The 27262-nt window shown below is 35.2% G+C and overlaps 4 protein-coding genes across 5 annotated transcripts; 2 read left to right on the forward strand and 2 right to left on the reverse strand.

Moving 5' to 3' along the window:
• On the forward strand, window positions 835-4740 carry LOC109718954 (PXMP2/4 family protein 4-like). The gene is made up of 4 exons (XM_020245460.1): window positions 835-1294; window positions 2758-2986; window positions 3791-3915; window positions 4437-4740. The coding sequence occupies exons 1-4, from the start codon at window positions 926-928 to the stop codon at window positions 4533-4535; spliced, it is 822 nt and encodes a 273-aa protein (XP_020101049.1). The 5' UTR covers window positions 835-925; the 3' UTR covers window positions 4536-4740.
• Window positions 5913-13682, reverse strand: LOC109718148 (mitotic checkpoint protein BUB3.2-like). Its single transcript, XM_020244175.1, has 9 exons — window positions 13548-13682; window positions 12540-12670; window positions 10354-10436; window positions 9593-9859; window positions 8507-8582; window positions 7505-7585; window positions 7362-7440; window positions 7170-7270; window positions 5913-6426 (listed from the first exon to the last, which is right to left on the reverse strand). Exons 1-9 carry the CDS (start codon window positions 13680-13682, stop codon window positions 6339-6341), a joined length of 1041 nt encoding a protein of 346 aa, XP_020099764.1. The 3' UTR covers window positions 5913-6338.
• Window positions 17575-20160, reverse strand: LOC109718618 (zinc finger protein-like 1 homolog). The gene is made up of 5 exons (XM_020244926.1): window positions 20006-20160; window positions 18981-19061; window positions 18770-18887; window positions 18574-18668; window positions 17575-17766 (listed from the first exon to the last, which is right to left on the reverse strand). The coding sequence occupies exons 1-5, from the start codon at window positions 20027-20029 to the stop codon at window positions 17590-17592; spliced, it is 495 nt and encodes a 164-aa protein (XP_020100515.1). The 5' UTR covers window positions 20030-20160; the 3' UTR covers window positions 17575-17589.
• Window positions 21064-27075, forward strand: LOC109718675 (zinc finger protein-like 1 homolog). 2 transcript variants are annotated; one of them, XM_020245017.1, is made up of 9 exons: window positions 21069-21224; window positions 22169-22249; window positions 22343-22460; window positions 22562-22656; window positions 23464-23535; window positions 24036-24344; window positions 24793-24901; window positions 26141-26321; window positions 26711-27075. In XM_020245017.1, exons 1-9 carry the CDS (start codon window positions 21201-21203, stop codon window positions 26796-26798), a joined length of 1077 nt encoding a protein of 358 aa, XP_020100606.1. In that variant the 5' UTR covers window positions 21069-21200; the 3' UTR covers window positions 26799-27075. The 2 variants fall into 2 exon arrangements, with proteins under 2 accessions (XP_020100607.1, XP_020100606.1); XM_020245018.1 differs by lacking the exons at window positions 26141-26321; window positions 26711-27075 and adding an exon at window positions 25181-26016 and having other exon boundaries at window positions 21064-21224.

The following is a 27262-nucleotide window of genomic DNA, read 5'->3' on the forward strand; positions in this document are numbered from 1 at the left end:
TAAATCCACCGTACAGCTTTTTAGGGAATAATGTATGGAGACCCCTCAACATTATTTTATTTAATTAAGCCTTCTTCGACTCACAATTTTAGTCCAAAAAACTAAGAAACTTACTCATTTTAATCACCTTTTAGTAAATAAAACTGAACCAATAAATAACGAATAACTACTTTTTTTTAACATAATTAATATGACGGTCTAAATTAAAAGGAAAAAAAAGGAAAACTTCAAATACCCCCTCTGTGATTTTGCACTTTCTCATTTTAGTACTCTGTGGTTTAAAGTGTATCAACTTAGTATCATGTGGTTTCACACCTTCTCACTTTAGTACCCTATAGTTTTAAGTGTATCAAGTTAGTACCTTGTGATTTCGTACTTTCTCATTTTAGTACCCTGTGGTTTAATATTTTGTTAAATTATATATTCCGAAATGAATAATAAAAAGAAAAAATTGAAATCACAGGGTACTAACTTGATACACTTGAAACCACATGGTACTAAAGTGAGAAAGTACGAAACCACATGGTACTAACTTGATACACTTAAAACTACAATGTACTAAAGAGAAAAAGTGAGAAACCACAGGGGCGTATTTGAAGTTTCTCCAAAAAAAAATCAAATGTTTCTCAAGCAAAAAATTAAAAGCGGTGGGGTCTTGTTCCAAAGTTTGTGTAGTTGAGGGGACCTTCATACATTTTTCACCTTTTGCTTTCTTTTTGTTTTGTGAATTTCGACGGTCACGATTAGCCTACGAGTGCATCGAACGGCGACGACCACGGCGCATTTTAGACTCGTTCCTGAGAACGACGCCGTATAAGCCTCGCTTCTCTCTTTCTCACTCCTCTCTCTCTCTCTCTCTCTCCCCGAAGAAACAAAGCGAAGCTCGTGCGCGCGCGCACGGGAGAGAGAGAAGGGATCGGCGGCGATGATCGGCGGCGGCGGCGGCGGCGGAGGACTCCGGGGAGGGCGCGGGCTCCTCCTCCTCCTCCGCCGCAGCTCCTCCGCCGCCGCAGCCGCGGCGGCGCTCTCGAAACCCTACCTGCGAAGCACGGTGACGCGCACCACTCGATCCCCTCGCTTCTCACGCTCCTCCAACTACTCCTCCACCCCATCGTCGTCGTCGTCGTCGTCGTCGTCGTCGTCGTCGATCGCTTCTTCTTCGACTACCGCTGCTGCTACAGCCAATCGCAATGGGCTCGTGGGGTGGTACCTCGCCATGATCGAGTCGCGCCCCGTGCTCACGAAGAGCCTCACCGCCGGGGCCATCTTCACCGCCGCCGATGCCTCATCGCAGGTTCGCCCCCCTTTCATGTATAAAAGTTGAATCTGTTGTGGGTTTACTAAGGTGGGGTTTTGCTCTTCTAGGAGTTTGAATAGTTACAGTTTGCAAATTGGTGTTTAGGATGTGCAAATATTCCTTCAATCACTAGGAAATTTTGGGGAATAAAAATTGGGGATTTGTTGATCCCCTGCTCATTGAGAAATTGAGGCATAACCTGCATAGCAAATCGTAAATTTGTTTTGTTTTAAATTTTAATAGGTTTCTAACTTTGTGGCCAATCTCAAAGATTAGTGGATTCTATAACTCCATCTGATATGTGCCTCATTTAGGATTGCTAGGATATTTTCTAAGGTAGGTTCTTTGAACTACATAGAAAAGCAACATTTGTTTTAATGTTTCTCTAGTTTTAATGCCTAAAATATCAAACTTAATTAGATTATATTAATATATAAATAAACAACCAGCATATGCAATTTCTTACGGTATTATGAATGTCGCTGTTACTCATGACTTACTATCCGTGTAGCGTGAGACTTTGCTATTTGGCTAATGTCGTTGTTCGAACGTTACACAAGAAACTTCTAAGAACCAAGTGGCGCTTGATTATCAAATATCTCTTGCTATGGAATATACGCTCTTGGCTCAAGTCATGCATTATCTCATGTGAAATATCCTCCATGTAGTTGGAAACTTTCCAATTAGACATAATTTGTGTAGTGCAGAAAAGGCCAAGGTTATCAGCTTCTCGTAGGATAACTTCTAAGAACCCAATCCAATGTGGAAACTGATTAAAATACGATAGCTCAGTTTGAAGGTGAAGATGTTGGACATGTACTTTTGTTAAGCATATTGGTTTTCCACTTATGTATGTGCATTGCAAAGTCCAATAATAAGGAAGGCTCGAAATTGAATTGAATTCGAGCTGCAGGGTTTGGTCTTGCTAAGACGAAATGCATATCTACTCGGAGTCAAAAAATGCTAATGCTTATTCTTGTTCAGAATATCTGGTATAAGTACGATATCTTTATAGCTTAGCTTCTGTTTTCTACAACTCTAAAATTTACCCTCACCTTGGGTAACATGAGAACTCTGATTGAGATAACCAATTTTTCATCAATTGTCTTGCGCCTTTTATTTATTCCGTTTTCATATCTGTTGTGGTGGCATTTGCAATGCCAATAGCACCATGTATCCATGTCTTTCTTAGAGGAAAATAGTATGCGTCGTACTAGCTTCTTCAAACAATGTTCTGGTTTCTTACAAAATGTTTACTCTTCTACAAACTGCTGCACCAGCAAAGGTTGCTAATTTTGTAAGTTGTCTAAATTTTTAAATTTAGAAATTTCTAAACATAGAATGAATTCCATTTTGTTAAACTAAACACATTACCTCCGATGGATGCTTCAAATTTCTCTTGCTGCTCTCAGAAAAAAAAAGCGGTTCTCTCTCTGACTGCGGTATATATTTCTTGGCAGATGATAACTCGAGGTCCCGATGATTCTCTTGATCTGATAAGAACCATGCGGATGGCTAGTTATGGAATGCTGATTTCAGGACCGTCATTGCATTTATGGTTTAATTTTGTGTCTAAAGTTCTTCCTAAACGAGATGTAGTCACTACTTTCATGAAGATGTTTCTTGGGCAAACCGTCTATGGACCTATAGTTACTTCAGTTTTCTTCTCGTATAATGCGGCATTACAAGGTATTATCGCTTTTCTTTGCTTCTCCTAAGTAGACTTAAAGGTTCATACTTTTTAGATGTCTTTAAATATATGCCTTTAAAATCTTCATTTCAAAAATGCCCTTTAAAACCTCATTTCTTACATGTATACCCTTATTCTTGTAGAGAAGTTTGTTCTAATACGAAACCTGCTTTCCACCATGAAATTTATCACTCCCCAACTCTAGGGTTTTTTATTTGTTTTGAAATGTTATATGAGAACTTAGATTTTTACAGAGGTTTAAATGTAAAGAGATGATTTTGCAAGGGTATATAAGTAAAGGCCACTAGCTTCTACACGGAATGGATGTTAATTAATTCTATCTTGAGTTGACTGCCACATTAGCTCTAACGAGAGCATTATTCTTGCTTTCAATGTTCTAAAAAGCAAAGATTGTATTTGTGCTGCTAAGCAACAACATAATTCCAATGCAATAAATGGGTGTCATATGATGCTTATGTGGTATTGTGGTACATATCGGATATAGCAAAGTGCCCATCCAATTGCCATGTAAGCTATAAACCCTAACCCTTGAATATAGGAGCCTATAACTTGTTTGAAGGGCAATCATATGATCATCCCTGTAGATGGAAAATTTGCTGAAGGACTAATATTGCAAAGCTGGATATGGGGTCAGAAACATTGTAGTAATATGCTAGAAATTTGAGGATCTTTGACGCTACGAATCCCTCTCAGAAAGTGTACTTTTCATTGTTTATATTGCTTTAATCGGTCATTAGCATATTGCTACATGTGCTGATTTTCTGTTTGTGTGTCAATCATAGGTGAGACATTTCCAGAAATAATTGCCAGGTTGAAGAGGGATCTCATTCCCACGTTCATAAATGGCCTTGTGTACTGGCCCGCGTGCGATTTTATAACTTTCAAATTTATCCCCGTCCGTCTACAGGTAAACCATCTAACTACTACTCAAGGCTTAAGCTTCTGCTGCTATAAAGTTTCCACGTTTTTCGTTTGGTAAACTTTAAGGAAGGTTCAGGTGGTACCGGTGTCCCATGGTTTTCTTTGAGCTTAGTTGGGTTCTTTATTAACACTAGTTGGCTTGGGTCATGGTTCAGCCGGCTTTCCATCGAAACTCAAGGATTTGTTTCGACTCTCAAGTCAAGTTTAGTTCACAATCCTACTCAAGCATGAGAAAAACTCGACCCAAATCCAATTTCTAATGAGGGTGATCAAAAATACTGTAACAGAAAACCTAAATGACAACTTCAGGCACGTTGGTGATACGAAAGAAACATGGGTGCACTGATATGAAGATGAAAATGCACTATATGCCTGGTTAGAGCTTCTCAAAATGGAGAAGCTGATCAAGAAGCTACACCAAAGAGGCACTAAAGCTTATCATGCCGTACCGTTGTTTCAACTTTGTTTTTTTTTTTTTAATATCTCTTTTCACTCTTTTGTTTTCAGCCACTGGTGAGCAATTCGTTCTCGTTTCTTTGGACAATTTACATCACATACATGGCGAGCTTAAAGAAAGCGAGTGTGGAGAAGATAACTGAAGACTAAATCTACATGGTAGAGACTATTAACTGATCTCTTTCCTTTCGTTGATTTTTGCACGAAGTGCCAATATGTTGCTGTGGGATTATGACACTTTGCTTTTCCTTTTGTTTTTAGAAAGAAACACCTGTTGTTTGTATACTTGCTGAAAAAATGACATTATTCTTTTAGAATCGAAAAAATATTAAGGAAAATGTTGTTGTCCTTTGTACAGCTATATTTGAGAGAAGCAAAAGTTGATGCCTTTTTACTCAAAAGAGTTATTATGTGAACTTACAGCATCGGAACATGTTACACAAATGCAGGTTAAAAATGTAGGAGACTCCCTCAACTGTAGTCGATTTCAAAATCGCTCCCTCAATTTTTTTTATTGATATTCTCCTTTTCTTTTGAAGTTTTAGATTTGATAGATTATAATCAAATTAATTGAAAATTTTATGTAATTCTCTAATATTGATATTATTAGATTCACCAATGATATTATAAATTCAATGGTTTAATTAATTAGTAAACGGAACTGGAGCAAGAACTATTAAAATTCAATGCAATTTTTTATTTAACAAACTAGAATTACTTAAAAGAAAAATAATTAAAACCTAAAAAAATTGAAATTGAGGGGCCTGTTTCAAAATCACCTAAAGGTGTTTCTCTCTCGCTCTCTCTTGTTTCGAGCAAGGCTATGTGTTCGTGCAGAACGAGGTGTAAATTTTATGCCACTCGTCTAAGAATCTATATTAAGCTCGTCCTGTTATTTTATATATATGCACATACTAAAAATTTGAAAAAAATAAAATAAAATTGTTAAATGAGGTGTAAAATTCATACCCGTATTTTCAGTTTGGAGATAGCAGCAAGTGGGCTCGAACCCCATTTTGAAACACATTAGCTGGGATCAAAAATGCAACCTCATTAAGAGCAACCTAAATAACAATAGTTATACTGGCCAACACCCAGAAATATTTAACTCAAAGGTCCCCAGGTCCGCTAAACAGTTGTTGTTAAAATTCTCTCTTCTTCAAACAGAAAAACAAGGCGAAAGAAGACAATAATAATACCGAGTTCTTGGGTTTTATTGCCATACAGTTAAACTGTAAATTTATACATTTTTGAACAATGCGTGGTTTACACGCGTACTTTGCCACAAGGATTAAGTGCTCATCGGCACGAACCGTATATATCATGCCATATCGTGCCAACAAAAACTTGACACGATACAATCTTATGCCGATAGCACAGTACAAAATCCTCTATTTTTTAAATTAGTAAGTAGTTTTCTTAATAAAATTTAAAAGATTTAATAAAAATATATAATAAACGGTTAGAATATTTTGTTGCTAAAAAAAATTAATATTTCATGCAATTATGTAGCGGCACACATGAATTTTTTGTGACCGGCACGCATCGGCATAACCCGACACGCACCGTCCCGTATCATGCCAGCAAATTTCCGACACGACCCGTGCCACGGCTTTTAACTCCTTAATTTGCCACACAAAAAAAGAAAAGAAATCCACAAATGTTTAGCTTTTCTTATATGATGATTAGAAATTACATTCTTTGCTCTTAAAGCTATCATTTTACCTATTAAATTTGGTGTTTATCTGAACCTAATGGAAGTTTTATGGCATCATTTACATGGCAATGGATGCAGAATTACTTTCCAAGCAACAAAAACCAGGGAAGCATCCAAAAGGAAAAAGAGTGTATCTAGCGTCGTAACACTACGAGTAATCGGCAAAATTTATAGGATCTGTAACATGCTCGCTTTACAAATTCGAGACCGATTTACCTGATACTATACCTGTGATATCAATTTTGAGGTGGAGACAATACGTTCGGCTTCGGTGTGACTTCGACTTCACCGACATTCCGCACGAAGATTGCATCGGGTTCATGACTGCAAGACGAGAGGGTCACTAGGAAATTGGTTACTGTATTCAAGTAGAGGTGTTGAGAAATTTTGGGCTTGTTTACCATGAGCTTTCGCGGCAGTGCTGTTCGTGTAAACCAACTTGAAGCACTAATAACTTCTTGTGTAAAATGTATGAATAGTCTAAGTAGTATCTTACTATTGCAACTTGGTCCCTATACTAATGCCTTGAACACTTGGTGCTTGGACTTTCACATATACTGCACTTTAGATCCTAACTATTATGAAAATCTAAATTTGTTCCCCCTGAAAAATGACCTTTTGCCTCATTCAATAAGGGTCAATTATTTTAGATTAGCTAAATAGGTCAAAAAGGGTCATTTTACAACAACAATTTGATGCATGTTGCATTTTCTTTTTAGTGGTCAGGGACTAAATTGAGATATATTTGAAAGTTAAGGCATTAAAATGCTTTAGTGAGAAATGAAAGGATCAAGTCACAGTAACTAGATTTTACAGGGACTATCCATAAATATACCGAATTTTTAGATACTATCGTGGTAATTCATTGCAATAGAAGCAAAAACATCAAATTTGAGCTTTTGTTTTTGAATCTGAAAGCTCATTTCAGTTTTGCCGCAAAAAAATTCTAGACTTCTTTTTACTTTCTAAACGCTTGACTACTGCACAGTGCAGAAGAGCAAATTCTAAAAGCTAATCCAAACAAGCACTGATTTCGTAAGATGTATAGTAAAGCATGGGATGCTTACGGTTTATTTCCATCTTCAAAAGTGTAGCTTGAAGCCACGGCAAGAAGACGGCCGTCTCTGCTGAAAGATAGTGCTGCTATGCTTGATGGGTATCTCGCATACTGTGGAGAAAAAGAAAGACACTTTAATCCTTGCAAACTTCTTGATGCATATACATGGAAGTATTTACTGTTAATAAATAACAAGTATCACCTGATATAATCTTTTCTTGTTGTTTCCATCCCATACATTCACATATCCATCACATCCACCAGTTGCAAATGTCCCATAGCTGCAACAAATGCATTATTTGAATGCGAGAGAGAGAGAGAGAGAGTGAGAGAGAGAGAGCTCACATCGGATGGAATGCAATGGTGTTCACTGGATAAACTGTGTCGTATTGACCATCAAATATTCGATGGCATTTGAACACAAACCTGGATGTCACTAAGTAAATGAGAGTGGACAATGAGTAACATCTGGTACAATCACATGTACTGCTTATGCAGAGTCGCCAATGCAAAATCTTAGATTTATTTTCTTGTTGGGTTGTACAAAAACCAAAGTGAGATTTATTTGACCCAATATAGAAACAAGACGTTCTTTGAAAGTTAATCCTGTTTATTAGATTCTAAAAGAGATAATAAAAGTATGATTAAAAGAGTGCCCTACCAATAACGAATATCCAGATTGCAATGTTTATACAAGCAGTGGCTATAGCCTCAAAATTTTTTCCACTCTAAAAATTGGTTCTTTTGGAAAATTGAGAACTGTTTCCTTCATGAACAGCTGCACTTTTTTGCAATAATTTGACCAAAATTGAGTACTGTTTCCTTCATGAACAGCTGCACTTTTTTGCAATAAGAAATTAATTGGTCAGTTGGATATTAGGGAGAAATGAAATTCGGAAAAAATTAAGAGTTATTGTGAATCCATTCCAATCCAACAAAAATCGATATTTGACTGGCTATTATTTCTTGTACTATTCTAAACCTCTCCAATACCATAATAGAAAAAATTAGTATAATTAAACTAGTTTAGATGATACATTCTAGAAAACAGCATTAAAAATGATTATAACATGGATTGATTAACAGCTTTTTTTCTTTTGTCAGGAGGAGCTTTTAAGTCGAAATAAGTTCGTTGTCATCAATTAGTAATAGATTAGTAGGGATACATTATTTTGGTTGCTAATGTCTTAAAAAAATATAATGAAATGATTGTTTTAGCAATTTTCTTAAAAAACTCTTTCACTCAATCTAATAGAAGTTGCTTCTTAATGTTGATGCAATAGAAGTCACTTCTTGATGCCGATATATTAGTATTTCTAGCAACAAATAAGAAAAGAAAGGACATACCTCTTAGCTTGAGCAGCCTCAGACAAATCAAAGAACTCCATAGCAACCCGTCCTTCCACTGAACTGAGAGCGAAACCTGAATAAAATAGCAATCAGGTAACAAATATGCCTCAAAATAATAGCAGCCTATCACGACGCCTGAAAATTGGAAATCGGGAAAGGATAAACACAGATTATGCATGACAGATAAAATACAAAGCTAAGTCTTGGCCATTCCTGTGGATATTGAAATCATATTAACTACACAATTACTGATTCAGGTGTATTTTTTTATTTTAGAATATCTCCAATCCTTGCTACAAGCGAAGGATGAAGATTGTTGTATCAATACTAGCATGAAACTCTAGTTTGGAAGGACTATCCGTATGAAATTATCAAAAGCCATAACTTGAAAGGGAATGATCGTTTAACAACATTTGTTTGTGTACTAAACTATCTCATTTTTCATACAACAGCAACTAGAACTAACTACACGCAACGAATCAGCATATAGTGCATTTAAGTGTTCAAGGAAAAACTAACATCTTTTGAGTTACAAATCTCCTGACAGCTTCTTGCTGCAGAAAAAGAAAAAAGCTCCATGTAGGAGCTTCAACTTTTGTAGGCCAGAAGCTCATTTAGGCTTCCCAGTACAGCAAAGGTTCTGAAAGTCTTGTTTGCCAAAAGCCTAACAGCTGCTTCTCACAATAGAGAAGATCTTCAAGAAGCCAGGCCAAACAAGCAGATAATTTAGGTATTCACCACGTTAAAAATAATCATCAATCTCCATTTTCTACTTATACATTCTTACTATCATGGAGGCAGCCTGTAGATGTTCTGGTAAACCGCTGAACCCAACAATATCACTGTTCTCACAGATTTCATGTTGGCCAAGCCAAAGAAATTTATAAAAATCAAACTTTTAAGGATTTACGCACAAATCATAACTTTTGAGGGGCACATAAACATGTACAGATACTTCAAGGGGTATGTATAGAAAGATAACGCATAATATAACAAAATCTAAATTCTTGCTAAAACTGTCAAATTATTTAAAAAGAAAAGAAAAAGATTATATGAAAATTATTTTTGCATAGAGATGATTACCTGTCCCATCAGGGTAACACCGAACGCATCTTGTTTGGTACTTCAGAGAAGATTCTCTCTTTTGCTCAGGTCGGGACATATTTCGCAAATCATAGACATTCACATGTCTTCCTGCTGTTGCAACTACTAAGCAATGGCCGACGAGAGAGAGAGAGTATACACGCTCAGGCTGTGGATATGTCCCAATAAGGGTTCGATCCGGTCCACTCGCACCTCTTTGATCCCAGCACTTGAGCGTCTTGTCCCAACTGCCCGTGATTAACTGAGCTGTGATGATATATATATGGATTAATTTTATATTATCACAGGAATTTCTGGATACATTAATACAGATTACATCTTAAGACTACAGACTGCCTAACAATTCCTGTGATAATATATATGTCTCTTAGAATTTATTATATATAATGCATAAGATTGCTATATTAGACCAAATATCAAGTACTACATACATAAGAAGCTTGGATTAGGCATTGCCTGAGCCTATAATTCTAAGAAAAAATGTTGATCCTACATAAATCAGCGTTACCTTACTATGAAGTATGAACATCCAGTAAGTTCATTTAGATTCAACTGTCCTGAAGCATTCTACGCAAGAAGTGAAACCCTTCACAATTCTCACCCACTAGTTGGACTTCAATAATTAGCATATAAAACAAATAAAATTAGTGCTATTAATCTGAATGCATAAACTTGAAAAAGAATCTTGATACAGAATAAACCAATATTTCACAGCAACTGAGTAATACAAGCATAGCTACCTGAAGCAGAAGAGTACTCCATACAGCGAACAGGAGCACCATGCCTCCCCAATATTTCCTCCTCGCCGGAACTAAAGACAAGCCTGAAAGTAATAGTTGTTAGAAGCACCAAAGTTATTAAACTTTCCAACAATAAAATAAAATAAAACTACAATGATGATTATACAGGTAGAACTAAAGGGTTAAACAATATCAGATTTAGGCAAGTATATTTCAGTGAAACTCTCGTCTTATCATGAGAAAATGATGCAAAAGAAGCACCTGCGACAGAACCAGAAGCTGCAGCAAATTAGCTCAAGCTAGTTTTGCATTGTCTAAAGCTAGTTTTGCATTGTCTAAAGCAGGATTTAGCAACTTTATTAATTAGGACATAAAGTGGATCACTGAAATCCAAACTGGCAGAAAACTATACCTTTATAGTCTATTTCTGAGATTTGACACACGGCGAAGACGTAATAACCTAGCAGCTTAATCTCTCTCATCAGGCATCAAACACACTCTAAGGAGTTTGAATCATGTGTCTGGCAGTAAGTATTTTGAGTCTTCTCCAGTTATATACAAGTGCAATCATCTCTACTTACTTGACCAAGTGATCTCAAATATTCATTTCTAATCTACTTTCTTTTGTCACTGTTATAGTTGTCAGAGGCATAACTATTAGGTTCTTCATGCTTATCTCAATTGGTACTAAAAAGTTCTTCCACCTTATCTATGTAAAAGTTGGAAGGCTGGAAAACGTTAATACATGGAAGAACAAAATGTTTTCATGATTGATGTTATGAAATATTATTCTCTATGTAGTAAATGAACCAAAACTAAAAATGAAATCCCAGTATCTTAAAATTCATAAGATTTCTGACTGTGGAATATCAACAGCTTTGTTTATTTTCATAATAATTAGATAATTCCTGCATAAGAACTTTGCATTAGAAGTTTTCAATATTTTTATGTAAAAAATGAATACCATGATACTAACCAACATTTTCCAGCATTAGGAAAAAGAAAACATTAACACACACACAGGAGCACTCCTGAGTCATAATTACCATTTTAGAATTCAAAGGCCATATTTTTCTCTGAAGGTTTCAAAAAAAGTATAAAAGAGCTCCCTAAAAATAAAACAACAACGTGTAGCCCAATCAGGTTGAAGGGCCACTCTACCCCCAAAAAATAATCAAATCCAAACATGGAACCTCCTACCAAATGCCGAGTCCATACAAAAGCATATATGTGAATAAAAAAATTAATCCAGCTTAGACTTGTACAATGTGGAAAAACCATGTCATTTTATCCAACTTCCTGTTGCAGTTCAAATACTAAGTGAAGACTGCAACTATCATACTGTTATTGATTATCATTGTTCTTAGCTTTAAATAACCCATACTAAAAAATAAGATGTATCGCTAAGTTGCAATGTTTATTAATTAGTGAGGAAGTTCATTGAAAATAAATATAGACTAGCTATATTTGTGTTTAGAATTAGATTCAATATCAGGTCAAACAGGGTTGGATCTAGCATGTGCTTCAAAATTGGGTTGGTTTCCGACATATGAGACACCAAAATCTGGAAAGTAAAGATCATATGCAGCAGGTGATTGTTAATGTTAACCAACTTCTGACCAAACACAACATTGAGTCCCAGACAATTTTTTGCCAGCCTTTCATAGCTAACCCAATACTATGAAACAAACTCTAGAAACATCCAGCGATAGTAGTTCCAGCTGATCTCTCCACCACTGTACCATTATAATACGATTCCATCATAGCATTAGTACTTTCTTGTCAAACAATTTTTTTTTTTTGAGAGAAAGGTAGCATGCTACCTGCTTCGTTTATGTTTTTAAAAATAAACTTAGCTGGAAATATGAATCAACTAGAATTCGAACTTGGGACCTCGGGAACCAACCACCAAGCCCTTTGCCACTTGCGCTAGGGATAGTCGGTCTTGTCAAACATAATTAAACAAAAAAGTGGAATGAACATGTAGAGTATGTATCTACACTATATTCCAAGGTGAAGAATGTCAAACAGCACCCAATCATCGAGGGTTCAAGCATTATAGTGCATCACAAAACTCAAGAGATTTTTTGTGACTAATATATGAATGCAAGTCTACTCAACCAGTCAGCATCACATTTGAGGTTCATCATATGGTGAATCAAATAAGAGGAAGAGAGAACATTTACTTGCGGACTTTGCAATCGGCACAAGCACTGAACACAGAGGAATCATCTTGAAAGCAGCAATCAAGAACTGGTCCTCCATGTGCGAACTGCCCTTTAAGGACATTAGCATGCGCATCATAGAGTCGAACCGTCTGAACCAACAAAGATCCCATTTATTAGGGCATTGGCGATAAGGAGAAAGTTAATAATTGTCACAGACTCATAGGGGATTGCCTGGGCACCTAGGGCTGAACTTCCAGGCAATCCTCGCCTAGACTGGCCAACCCATGTGATAATGACTAAAATTGGGCACTTGCATTGGCAACAAGGGACCAGTAGGGCCCCAGGCAATACAGCCCTATTCAAATTGGTCACTCAAACAAACAAAAGTGATGACATGGTTTGCTTTGTGATCTCAACTAGGTTCCTTTGCTGAGATTTTTTTCATGCCTTATATTATGAATCTTGGAGATTAGACACTAGACATTATATTAGATGGTTGAAAATTATGATATCTAGTTATTTCTTCAGCTACTCTTCTGAGAGGTTAAGAGTTAAGATTCACTTCAGTGAAGAACCACACTGATTCGAACCAGAACACATCTAAAATGAATCTGACGATCTATTTTGAGCTACGACAAAATAGAGTGTTGGAAATTATGTTATTCGTCATCTATTTTGAACGAACACTAGACATTATACTAGATGGTTGGAAATTATGTTATCTAGTTATTTCTTCATCTATTCTTCAAAGAGATTAATAAGAGTTCAGATTCACTTTAGCGAAGAACAATACTGATTTAAACCAGAAAGCATCTAAACCGAATCAGATGCTCTGTTTTGAGCTACGACAACTTGGTTTTTGACAAACTTGCAACAAATTCATGCACAAAACTCAATATAAGTATAGCACAAGAAAGATCCTCGTAGCATCTCCATAAACCTACAGGGGATCTCATCATCGCCTGGGATCATCCAAGCGTTTAGGGTATGTGAAGAGAGAGAGAAAGAGAGAGCGAGAGAGAGTACCCTGTCCCAGGAGGAGACTAGGAGGTGGTCGCTGTGGTTGGAGAAGCGGAGGTTGGAGATGCCATCGGATGGGGGATCGGAGAGCTCCCTCCCGCCGACGAAGGGAGGCTGAGGAGGTGCAGCGGCGCCGCTCATGGCGGAGGAGGAGGGGGCATCAGCCAGGGTTAGGGTTTTAGGGAGGAGGAGGAGGAGGAGGAAGAGGAGGGAGACTTAGAAGTTTGAGAATGGCGTATTTATAGTTGCTAGGCGAGCGTGGGAAAAGAGAGAGAGAGAAAGAGAGAGAGAGAGAGAGAGAGGGAGTTTCAAAGTTTGTGAAGTTTTTCTTTTTATTTATTTATTTTATTATTTTAAAGGTGGTTTTTAATACCAAAATAAAAAATATACTGTACATACTTGCACCTAGAATCATTTTGAATCGACTTATTTAATCTTTTAAAATTTTAATTTTGCTAACTAATTTCGTAATATGTTTGATTTTAAATGAGTCAACGATACTTTGACTTCCAAATTTATATGTGTCGTTTATCTTTATAGGTTTAATTAGTATAATTCAGATAATTTTCGCAACTATAAATTTATTAAAATAAAAAATTAATTTAAATTTTAAAGTTAAAGTGTCATGAAGTGACTCAAATTAAATAAGTTATAAGTAAATTAAATTTTCAAAAGATAGGGCTGTAGATTCAAAATGGTCCTTGTAACAATTATGAAGGAATTAAGGACATGTTCAGCAATCAAAGAAACACTATTTGTGTAAAAATCCCTACTTTCACGTGGTAAGAGTTTAGAGCTAATATTAAAAAAAAAATAATTGCATACATATTCCTGCAAATATAGTGAACTACAAATATATTCATTAAAAATTCAACTTTTATATATTTTTCCTATAAAAATTTTTATATTTTCAAGTATATCCCTGCTGTTAGAATTCGTAAAAAAAATTTAGTTAACTATAGATTAAATACTTAATCTTAATTAGTTAATGAAGTGAATTAATCTTTTTACCCTCTTCAATTAAGAGTTGGGATTTTCAAAAAAACATATTTGTAATGGCAAAAAAATTATTTCACTTATAAATAAATAGTGCTTTAACAGTAACAAATCAGAAGGACATATTTGAAAATATTAAAATTTTTATAGGAACAACATATAAAAATTGAATTTTGTAGGGATATATTTATAATTTATTATATTTAAACAGTGCTTTAACAGTAATAAATCAGAATGACATATTCGAAAATATTAAAATTTTTATACAAACAATATATAAAAATTAAATTTTGTAAGGGTATATTTATAATTTATTATATTTATAGGGACCTGTACCCTAAAAAAAAAAATTCAGAAGTGCCGGAGTGAGGTGCTCATCGAAAAATGAAGTAAAACTCCAAATCCAATAATGCAAAAATAAATAAATAAATAAATAAATAAATAAATAAATATGGTCTCCATACCTATAAGTGGTCCTCAAACCTGCATATCTGAAGTCACAAAATAATCAAGCTCATAAATATTGGGCCGCAAAAAAAAGAAAAAGAAAAAATATATAGAAAAAATATAAAATAAAGAGAAAACTTCAAATACCACCTCTAAAATTTTGCACTTTTTTATTTTAGTACCCGGTGGTTTAAAGTGTATCACTTTCGCCTGTGATTTTATTTTTCTCTTTTTCTTATTCCCTCCACAAATTTTTTTTGTTAAATCAATGACAACGTTAAAATTAAAAGATACTAAAGTAAATATTTGATAAATCTAGATGGGGTATCTGAAGTTTTTTGTATATAATTTAAAGAAATATTAATAAAGGAACTGATGAAAAGAGAAAAATGAAACCTCATGGTACTAAATTGGTATATTTTAAATCACATGATACTAAAGTGAAAAAGTGTGAAAGTCCAAGGATGATATTTGAAGTTTACACAATATTAAATTAATCGTAAAGAGTTGAAGATATGAATCCAGAGATAAAAAGTATATATATTTCGCCAAAAGTGGAGAGAAGTAAAACTGTTTCGATCATAAATATTTTGTTTAGTTCGTCGTACACTAAATTCGTTTATAACTTCACTTTTCAAAATATTGTAATTGACTTCGCCAGTGATTACAATTATGGAAGAAAAGGAAATAAAAAAATATTTATTGTAATATTTTTTTTACCCTCTTAGTGCTAATAATATAAAACTTTTTAATAAAATAAAATAATTACAGTTTCAAAACTACTAACTTTTAATCAAACAACAATTAAAATAATAAATTTTAAATAAATTTTAACTCAACTGAAAATTATTTTCAATCAGAAAACCAATTACTCAGAAACAACTCAGAAACAGATATGCTCGAGAGTACGATGACAACCGACGAATCTGAGCCGTCTAAAATAAAACGGACGATCAGCTAGTACTTTCGTGGGTGGACTACGCGTCATAGCCGTCCGATCTTCATCGGACCGCTGACGTTTCGCCCCATCTCCACTCCACGAAACGGTAACACCTGTTTCCGTTCGTGCTTGATCGGTCTTACCATTTAGACTTCGTTTGGGATTGCGAAAAAATTACATTATATACGATGAGAAAGTACGTTGGAAAAATATTTTATTTGTTTTCGTATTCCGTATATCGCGATGAGTTGGTTACGATATATTTTCTGTATTATCTGATGGGACCACAGAAAATATATCGTAATCGACTCATCGCGATAGATATAAAGGCCTATCTAACGCTATTAAATAAAATAGAGCTGAGAAAAAAACATATCGGGATATGTTTCTGCGTTCTCGGATCGCAGAAAATATATCGTAACCGACTCATCGCGATATACGGAACGCAATATTATATACGGAAACAAAAATAATATTTTTCTAACGTACTTTCACCACACATAATGCAATCCCCTCAATCCCAAGCGAAAGCTTTAATAAAATAAATTAAATAAATAAATAGGTTAAAATGTACGGAGAACCCTCAACTCTCATCTATTTGGAATCAAATCCTCTTAATCATTTTTTAAAAAAATAAAGTATTTTTAAGGCAAAAAATGGAGTTTTATTAACTTTATTGACGATTTTATTAATTTTAATAATTTTAATTATATTAGCTAATAAAGACGTAAGGGAAAAAACTAAAATAAAATAAACTTTTCTTTTTTGAGGAAAGATTATAAAATAGCTGGAGTAATATAATTTCAAATAATCAAGTGTTGTGTAAATTAAAAAAGTTTAAGTTACGGGACCATTACAAAAGAGCCTCTTGTGGAGGAATCTCTGTATAATTTTAACGTAATATATTTGATTTATGAAATAAATTATCTCATTAGAAAAATAAAAAACTTAACGATCAAATATAATATACTATTTTAAATATTTGATCACACTTCTCGCCTACTAAATGCCATAAATTTCTTAACTAAATCACATAAAATGCTGTATAAGATGTTAATGCATCCAAACATTAACATTTTACCTCTAAAAATAAAAGGACCAAGCTGCAATTCTAGGATAGTTTGGATACCTCTAAACCTTTACATTTTTTTTTATAAACATCCCTCTTTTAATTTTAGTAATTAGACTCACTGCAGGTATCAATTAAATAAATATACCTCACTGCTCAATTAAAATTAGTAATTAGACAATTATTTTGGTTGCATGTCATGCATACTAGTGTAGGTATTCGCATGTTGCAGCGAGTAGTTATTGTTGAAGTAAAATTANAAAGGACTAATAACACGTGAAAGGTTAATGAAATAAGCGATATCTCAGACGGCAAAGAATAATACTAATGTTTGATTAGAAACCAGGACAATGTGATTAATGCAAATTGACAGAAACTTCAAATTATTTTTCTAGTTAATGTATCGAACTGACATCAAATTTAACAAACTTTAATGTTTCTAATAGAACAAAAGAAAAATATGCATTGTTGAGAGTACATTCCTAACCAGACAGTTTTAAGACGAAAATTACCTAACCTACTTCAATCAGGGATTAGCCCCTGAATAAGCATTGAGGAAAATCTCCACTTTGTATGGGCCAAATCTTCTTCCAAAATTATAGATTGCAGTAGAAGTTTAGCGAAGGCATGATAAAAGAAAAAAGAAAGAAAAGAAAGACAATATTGTCGATGTAGTTAAGAAGGTAAATGACAGGAGTTACCTGGACTATTGATTCCTTAAGTTTTGCATGGAGGCGAGACCCTGTATCTTTGATGCTTGTAGGAGGCCATAGCTGCAACAAAGAAGTTATTCATTAACATAAAACTTATGAATAAACAACCAGGAAAGAATTATACAAGCACTGAATAGCAAATATATTGGAAAAAATATGAATGCCAAAAGTGAATATTCAATAAGTAGAAATTGCATGTTTCGCCAAAATGTTCTAGAGAATCACAAAATACTTCCTCCCCTAGATACAAGTGCAAAAAGAAAAGGTGAAAACTAATGACATTTAATTTTCCATGACATCTAATATTGTTGCTATGCCATTATACTTTAGGGTGATGACACTCTATCAATATTTTCTTTTATTAATAATATTTTGATTATTCTGTCAAATGCCAACGGTAGAATTATCAGAATAGCAATGAACTATAGACTAAAAAAGGTAAACTAAAATAGATTAGACCAATAACTACAAACTAAAAAATAGCTTGAGTGCAAGAGACTTCGAAATTAAATCCAGACCTAGAAGGAATTTGAGATAGAGAAAGCTAACTATGAAAGAAGAGTTCACTTTGAAGTAAGACAGAATTTGAGATACAACCATCAGGACCAAACTATCATTTAAAACTTTTAATGCCTTTTATATAATTACGGAAGGCTATGTATCTTTCTCAAAAGTTTTTTTTTTAATGGCTAAGCCTCCTAAAATAACAACTCCTGGCATACAGGTAGATGGGAAAAGGAAAAGGCTACAGAACAGCAACGTTTGTTTGTTTGTAATTTCAGGCAAACACAATAACATGATATAATCAAGAAACTACAAGAAAATAATAATAGAATTAGAAAGATACTTCTCAAAGTAAGAACTTACAGGGGTAGAACATGCAGGACACACGTATCCAGCTGGTGCAGTTTGAGTTGGAAAACTTTGAATATGCGATACCAGGCATTTTGTGTGCATGAGATCTGCAAAGTAAGCCAAACGAAGAGTATCTTAGCAACAATTTGAGAGAAATGATATCTTGAGAAAAATTTAAACAAAAAAAACTGATTACAGTATCACATACGCAGGCAACCCAATCGGGTGGTTTGATCACTTCCTTCTTCCAGCACTGAATTACACAGAGAGCACTTAGGAGGCCAGTCATATTCCCCATCGACTACCCAATCTGAGTACTTCTTAACCTAAATATTGAGATAATACGTGTGATTCTCACATTGACTGAACCAACCAAAAAAAAAATCGTTGTATTTACTATCAAGAAGTAAGGAGGTTACCACACAGATTTGGTGTTCTGGAAAACAGATGCATTCCCCGCAGACAGGGACCTTGTGGACAAAGCAATAAAGCCTGGTTGCCTGAAAAACAATTTTTTTTCCCAATAAAAACATATAACAAATTTATTGGCTATTTAAGAAACTAGTATAGAGATAGGTGTGAACTTCAACACAAAGTCATAGAATTGTCCATTTCCGTGACATAGCTAATATTTACTCAATAGCAATGATATATCCGCAAAATTAATGTGCCACATTTTAACCAAAGGTGGAAAATGTACAGGGACACCCTGCCATCTTTAAACATATACCCATCAACTTTTCTCTTTTGATTGACACACTCACCTTCCAACTTGAGTTATTTTCCTAAATTGAATTGAAAATTTATCCAAATTAGCAGCTCAATTAGCAAGAAGCAAGCCTTAAACAGTTTTAATGAAATACGTCATTTCGTCACCTGAAAAAAATGTTCAGAAGAATTAAATTTAACAGAATAACCCTTAGAGTTAACAAAATCCCCTATGTGATTGATAGAAGTAACTTGGATCAAAAGAATCAAAATTTAGCCAGTGCCAAACAAAAATTATAGCAATAATGAAGTTAGAGGGCTTATTTCAAAACGACCCATAATTGGGGGGGTCTCCATACATTTTACATTAAATGAATCAAAGATAGACTCAAAACCCTAGTAGCCCTCTTCTCTCCTATCGCACGAAATCGAGTGATTTAATCAAATATATTCTTTTAAGAAACAATTGGTTTCATGCACTTATTAACCTAATTAACCCAAAATCCAGTTCTTAATATCATAAACAAGTTCCCTATCACACTCCGAACGCACTAAACGCACTCCCAACAATTAATGCCAAAAACAAATCGCCAAATCGAAGCCCTAACTATAGATCGACTTATTGAACACCACAGATCTCAAATCGCGCAAATTATCACACCTAATAGAGTAATTACTGGAAAATTTCGTGAAAATAGAGCAAAAATTAGATGAGGAGATTTGGATCGGAAGTTACCTTGCGACATTTACAAACAACCATCGAATCAAAGGAGATTTCCTTGTAAAAGGCAACAAATTGGGATTAAAAAGATCGAAGAGGGATCGGAGATGAATAGAGGTTCGCGAAGACGAGCAAGAGATCTGAGAGAGAGAGAGAGAGAGAGAGGGGCTTAGAAATAAATGGGAGGAAAATGTTTAGGGAAAAATGATCAGAGACCCCTGAACTTTGCTATTTCGTAAACAGGCTCCTGAACTCTTAATATTACCAATTAGATCCCTAAAATTAGAGCGGTCGTAAAATCGCAATTCAGCGCACTGTTCACGAGCCAGCTCATATTCGGCTCGAAATGAACTCAAGATCGAATTGCTAGACAAGTTGAACATGACTTAAATTTTTCACCTTATTTAATAAATGAACCGAACACGATCTGAGGTTAACTCGCTTGTGTTCGGCGGTAATAACTCGAATACATATATTTTATATTTATATATAAATAAATAATTATATATATAATATAGATTTTTATTATTTGACTTTTAGTCTAATCTTAAATATAAAGTCCAAATCAATTATAAAAAAGCCCATTTATATATAACAAATTTATGAGATCTTAAGTATTAATTACTTTATTAAATTTTAATCTAGGTTGAAACTTTATATATAAATGGGCTTTTTTATAATTGATTTGGACTTTATATTTAAGATTAGACTAAAAGTCAAATAATAAAAATCTATATTATATATATAATTATTTATTTATATATAAATATAAAATATATGTATTCGAGTTATTACCGCCGAACACAAGCGAGTTAACCTCAGATCGTGTTCGGTTCATTTATTAAATAAGGTGAAAAATTTAAGTCATGTTCAACTTGTCTAGCAATTCGATCTTGAGTTCATTTCGAGCCGAATATGAGCTGGCTCGTGAACAGTGCGCTGAATTGCGATTTTACGACCGCTCTAATTTTAGGGATCTAATTGGTAATATTAAGAGTTCAGGAGCCTGTTTACGAAATAGCAAAGTTCAGGGGTCTCTGATCATTTTTCCCTAAACATTTTCCTCCCATTTATTTCTAAGCCCCTCTCTCTCTCTCTCTCTCTCTCAGATCTCTTGCTCGTCTTCGCGAACCTCTATTCATCTCCGATCCCTCTTCGATCTTTTTAATCCCAATTTGTTGCCTTTTACAAGGAAATCTCCTTTGATTCGATGGTTGTTTGTAAATGTCGCAAGGTAACTTCCGATCCAAATCTCCTCATCTAATTTTTGCTCTATTTTCACGAAATTTTCCAGTAATTACTCTATTAGGTGTGATAATTTGCGCGATTTGAGATCTGTGGTGTTCAATAAGTCGATCTATAGTTAGGGCTTCGATTTGGCGATTTGTTTTTGGCATTAATTGTTGGGAGTGCGTTTAGTGCGTTCGGAGTGTGATAGGGAACTTGTTTATGATATTAAGAACTGGATTTTGGGTTAATTAGGTTAATAAGTGCATGAAACCAATTGTTTCTTAAAAGAATATATTTGATTAAATCACTCGATTTCGTGCGATAGGAGAGAAGAGGGCTACTAGGGTTTTGAGTCTATCTTTGATTCATTTAATGTAAAATGTATGGAGACCCCCCCAATTATGGGTCGTTTTGAAATAAGCCCTCTAACTTCATTATTGCTATAATTTTTGTTTGGCACTGGCTAAATTTTGATTCTTTTGATCCAAGTTACTTCTATCAATCACATAGGGGATTTTGTTAACTCTAAGGGTTATTCTGTTAAATTTAATTCTTCTGAACATTTTTTTCAGGTGACGAAATGACGTATTTCATTAAAACTGTTTAAGGCTTGCTTCTTGCTAATTGAGCTGCTAATTTGGATAAATTTTCAATTCAATTTAGGAAAATAACTCAAGTTGGAAGGTGAGTGTGTCAATCAAAAGAGAAAAGTTGATGGGTATATGTTTAAAGATGGCAGGGTGTCCCTGTACATTTTCCACCTTTGGTTAAAATGTGGCACATTAATTTTGCGGATATATCATTGCTATTGAGTAAATATTAGCTATGTCACGGAAATGGACAATTCTATGACTTTGTGTTGAAGTTCACACCTATCTCTATACTAGTTTCTTAAATAGCCAATAAATTTGTTATATGTTTTTATTGGGAAAAAAAATTGTTTTTCAGGCAACCAGGCTTTATTGCTTTGTCCACAAGGTCCCTGTCTGCGGGGAATGCATCTGTTTTCCAGAACACCAAATCTGTGTGGTAACCTCCTTACTTCTTGATAGTAAATACAACGATTTTTTTTTTGGTTGGTTCAGTCAATGTGAGAATCACACGTATTATCTCAATATTTAGGTTAAGAAGTACTCAGATTGGGTAGTCGATGGGGAATATGACTGGCCTCCTAAGTGCTCTCTGTGTAATTCAGTGCTGGAAGAAGGAAGTGATCAAACCACCCGATTGGGTTGCCTGCGTATGTGATACTGTAATCAGTTTTTTTTGTTTAAATTTTTCTCAAGATATCATTTCTCTCAAATTGTTGCTAAGATACTCTTCGTTTGGCTTACTTTGCAGATCTCATGCACACAAAATGCCTGGTATCGCATATTCAAAGTTTTCCAACTCAAACTGCACCAGCTGGATACGTGTGTCCTGCATGTTCTACCCCTGTAAGTTCTTACTTTGAGAAGTATCTTTCTAATTCTATTATTATTTTCTTGTAGTTTCTTGATTATATCATGTTATTGTGTTTGCCTGAAATTACAAACAAACAAACGTTGCTGTTCTGTAGCCTTTTCCTTTTCCCATCTACCTGTATGCCAGGAGTTGTTATTTTAGGAGGCTTAGCCATTAAAAAAAAAACTTTTGAGAAAGATACATAGCCTTCCGTAATTATATAAAAGGCATTAAAAGTTTTAAATGATAGTTTGGTCCTGATGGTTGTATCTCAAATTCTGTCTTACTTCAAAGTGAACTCTTCTTTCATAGTTAGCTTTCTCTATCTCAAATTCCTTCTAGGTCTGGATTTAATTTCGAAGTCTCTTGCACTCAAGCTATTTTTTAGTTTGTAGTTATTGGTCTAATCTATTTTAGTTTACCTTTTTTAGTCTATAGTTCATTGCTATTCTGATAATTCTACCGTTGGCATTTGACAGAATAATCAAAATATTATTAATAAAAGAAAATATTGATAGAGTGTCATCACCCTAAAGTATAATGGCATAGCAACAATATTAGATGTCATGGAAAATTAAATGTCATTAGTTTTCACCTTTTCTTTTTGCACTTGTATCTAGGGGAGGAAGTATTTTGTGATTCTCTAGAACATTTTGGCGAAACATGCAATTTCTACTTATTGAATATTCACTTTTGGCATTCATATTTTTTCCAATATATTTGCTATTCAGTGCTTGTATAATTCTTTCCTGGTTGTTTATTCATAAGTTTTATGTTAATGAATAACTTCTTTGTTGCAGCTATGGCCTCCTACAAGCATCAAAGATACAGGGTCTCGCCTCCATGCAAAACTTAAGGAATCAATAGTCCAGGTAACTCCTGTCATTTACCTTCTTAACTACATCGACAATATTGTCTTTCTTTTCTTTCTTTTTTCTTTTATCATGCCTTCGCTAAACTTCTACTGCAATCTATAATTTTGGAAGAAGATTTGGCCCATACAAAGTGGAGATTTTCCTCAATGCTTATTCAGGGGCTAATCCCTGATTGAAGTAGGTTAGGTAATTTTCGTCTTAAAACTGTCTGGTTAGGAATGTACTCTCAACAATGCATATTTTTCTTTTGTTCTATTAGAAACATTAAAGTTTGTTAAATTTGATGTCAGTTCGATACATTAACTAGAAAAATAATTTGAAGTTTCTGTCAATTTGCATTAATCACATTGTCCTGGTTTCTAATCAAACATTAGTATTATTCTTTGCCGTCTGAGATATCGCTTATTTCATTAACCTTTCACGTGTTATTAGTCCTTTGGTTCTGACAGCTTGGAGCTTGAATTTAGCTAGTGATAGTGATTTTTAATGTATTGCAGAGTGGCTTGGAGAAAAATGTTTTTGGAAATCATGTTGTACCAATGCCTACAGTGGATACCCATGTTCCTCCTGCTTTTGCTTCAGACCCACTTATGCGTGTGTCTGAAGATAGAGAAATAAATGGTGGGAAATCATTTGATCCCACCAAAGATTTGAGCACACAATCATCTTCATTTTCCAAGGAGGACAAATACCTGGTTGAAGTCAACTCATCTACTATCAGAATCGATACCCCTGAACCAGAGATTGTTGAAATAGATGGTCCCAGTTCATTAGGAAGCCAATTCAAAAGTCCGAGTCCAATGGGTGTAAGTATATCTGAGGCTAATAACACCCTCCCTTTTGGTATTTCTTTCCATATTGTTACATACATACCCTTATAGAATTACTTTTACATATCTAACCCTGCAAAAACTGATTTTTTTCATGTATGGCCTTCAAAAACTAATTCTTTGCATATATATACCCTTGTATTTTAAAAAATTTCCCTTTTGGAAAAAAAAAGCGTTCTCGAGGACGAAAGCAATTTCTCCCAAGAATTTGGATATTCCCCAGCTTGAGCGTGTTTGCATTTTCTTTGGTATGTATGGAAATTCTGATGTTACAGGGGTATTTACCTAAATAGTTGATTTGCGGGGATCTATATGTAAAATCCCCTACAGTTTTGTTGGTTAGAATGCGTATCCTGTGTATCGTACATATGTTGATGTGATGGTACAATATTATTATTCTTCTACTCTTTGTAACTTTATGCAGCCTGGTGCTACTACGAGAAAGGGTGCATACTATGCTGATAAGCAAAATTCTGAAACTTCATATTATGCTGATGATGAAGATGGAAGCCAGAAAAAGTATACTAGAAGAGGTAAGTGAGAACAATAAGAAATTATCACTTCTTCCTTGGACTATCTTTCAAGTCCTTTGGTCCTATACATTTTCAACCTTATATGATCACCCACAGAATATTTTTTGCTCTGCTGCTTTAGGATTGGCTCTGTTATGTCCATTCTTGTTAGTTACCAACAGTGTGCATGCAAAACCTATTTTAAATATAGCATAAAGGGTTCTTAATGCTATGATGAGTCTTTTTTTCTGTTTGTCTTATTTCTTATACTATTCAATGAATAGAAATTTTAATGTTTAGGTATCTTGAATAAAGAGGTGTCACGCACAAGGAGTTCAGTTCATTGCAGAGGTTATCTGTGTAGCAGATTAATTTTTCATTATGAACATTTTAAGACGATTTGGTAAAATATTCTGTGGCGGTCATTTTTTGATTTATGGTGCTTAAATGTCAACGTATATCTAAGATAACCTGTCTTTTACATCAAAAGACAACTTTCTTCACCCTTTATATCTAGTTTTAATTTTCCCGGAAGGATAGATTGTAAATGCTCTGTTTTACTCATTGATATAAGGCTAAATTACGGAAAACCCCCCGTCAAAACCCGCTTTTTCACTTTCCCCCTCTGTCATTTAAAAACCTACACTTTGCCCCCTTGTAAAATAAAAAATGTTCACAGGGGGGTACGGTGCGACAAAATGACCATTTTGCCCTTCACCATTTTCGTCTTCTCCCTCATCCTCCTCATCCGTGGCGGAGGAGGCCGACCTCGGGTGGGACGCAGGCGGCGAGGCCGTCGTCGAGGAGGACGATCTCGTTGAGGGTGTCGGCCATGCGGCCGATGGAGGGCGGGATGCAGCCGTCGAGTTTGTTGTGGGCGAGGACGACGATGGAGGCCGGGGAGTCGCCGAGGTTGGCGGGGATGGGGCGGCGGCGGCGGAGGCGGTTGGAGTTGAGGAAGATGGCGTCGAGGGGGCGGTCGAAGAGGAGGTTGAGCTCGTGGAGGAGGGCGAGGCCGGTGAGAGCGCCGTCCCGGAAGCCATCGAAGCAACAGGGAAGAGGAGCGAAGGGGCATTTTTGGCATAAAAAAATATTATAACGGAACCCTAACGGTAGGGGGTTAAGTGCACATTTTTTATTTTACAAGAGGGCAAAGTGTAGATTTTTAAATGACAGGGGGGGGAAGTGAAAAAGCGGGTTTTGACAGAGGGATTTTCTGTAATTTAGCCTTGATATAATTATTAACAAATTATTTTGCAGGTTCCCTTCGTCACAAGTTCCTGAGGATGTTACTGCCTTTCTGGTCTAGTGCATTGCCGACACTACCAGTGACAGCGCCGCCTCGCAAAGATAATGCCAATGATGTTCCAGAAGGCCGTCTGCGACATCAAAGATCATCGAGGATGGACCCGAGAAAGCTGCTACTCACTTTGGCAATCATGTAAGTTTTATATACTCTTATGGCGCTTCTTTCTAGATTCTTTGCGCACTCGTTCGATTGCATGCTCCTTGTTTGACATCCTTCCATCAAATGACAATTTTACCCTCTTCTTGTAACATAACTTTATTGTTCCATTTTATTGGGAATGGGAGATAAATGGCCATTTCACAAGAAAAAGTTCAGCTACTCCGCAAATGACTCTGCGCTTAGCATGGTGAACATCAGATGACAAACAGAACAAGGGATCCAATTGCAGCATATAGGAAATTTTTAAAACAAAATGTTTTCTAAGTCGTAGCCGTGCTCGTGCATCTATGTTTTGACCCGCTAGAATTTTCATGGTAGCTCTATATCAAGCAGCTCATCCTCCAAATGTATACGGAATGCAGGGCATGTATGGGGACAATGGCTATTCTTTATTACCGTTTGGCGCAGCGCAGTATCGGTGAAAACGTTCTAGAAGACGAGGCGCAGTAGACGCTGCTTGGAAGTTCCTGCAATTCCCGTTCCTGTTTCCTGTGATCTCACTTCACAATTTTACTTCTTTTTTTCTTTTTTCCTTCCCCCATACCTCTTGTGAATTTCTCGAGGCTAAAATATAGAGATGGTTTTAAGTGCTGTTTACAGAATATGTTTGTGTAACTACTCAAATGCTCCTGAGTCATTGCCTATCCGTATGAGCAATTTCATGACAAATGCATTTAATCTATTTTCTCTGGATAGAAAGAGTTCGAAATTTGTTTAATTTTTTGCTTTATGATAAGGGTCTTCATTTTTTTCCCTCCGAATATGCTTGATAAATGGCTGCAGTTCTTGCATATTTGTATGCAGATTTAACACTCTTGTGAAGAACTATATTAATTGGCACTTTAGATTAACAATTTGGTTGATCCTCAGTTTATAAAAATTGGTTCATAGAGGGGCTCTTTTCTATTTCTCCT

The sequence above is a fragment of the Ananas comosus genome, linkage group 12 (assembly GCF_001540865.1).
Source record: "Ananas comosus cultivar F153 linkage group 12, ASM154086v1, whole genome shotgun sequence".
Classification (NCBI taxonomy): domain Eukaryota; kingdom Viridiplantae; phylum Streptophyta; class Magnoliopsida; order Poales; family Bromeliaceae; genus Ananas; species Ananas comosus.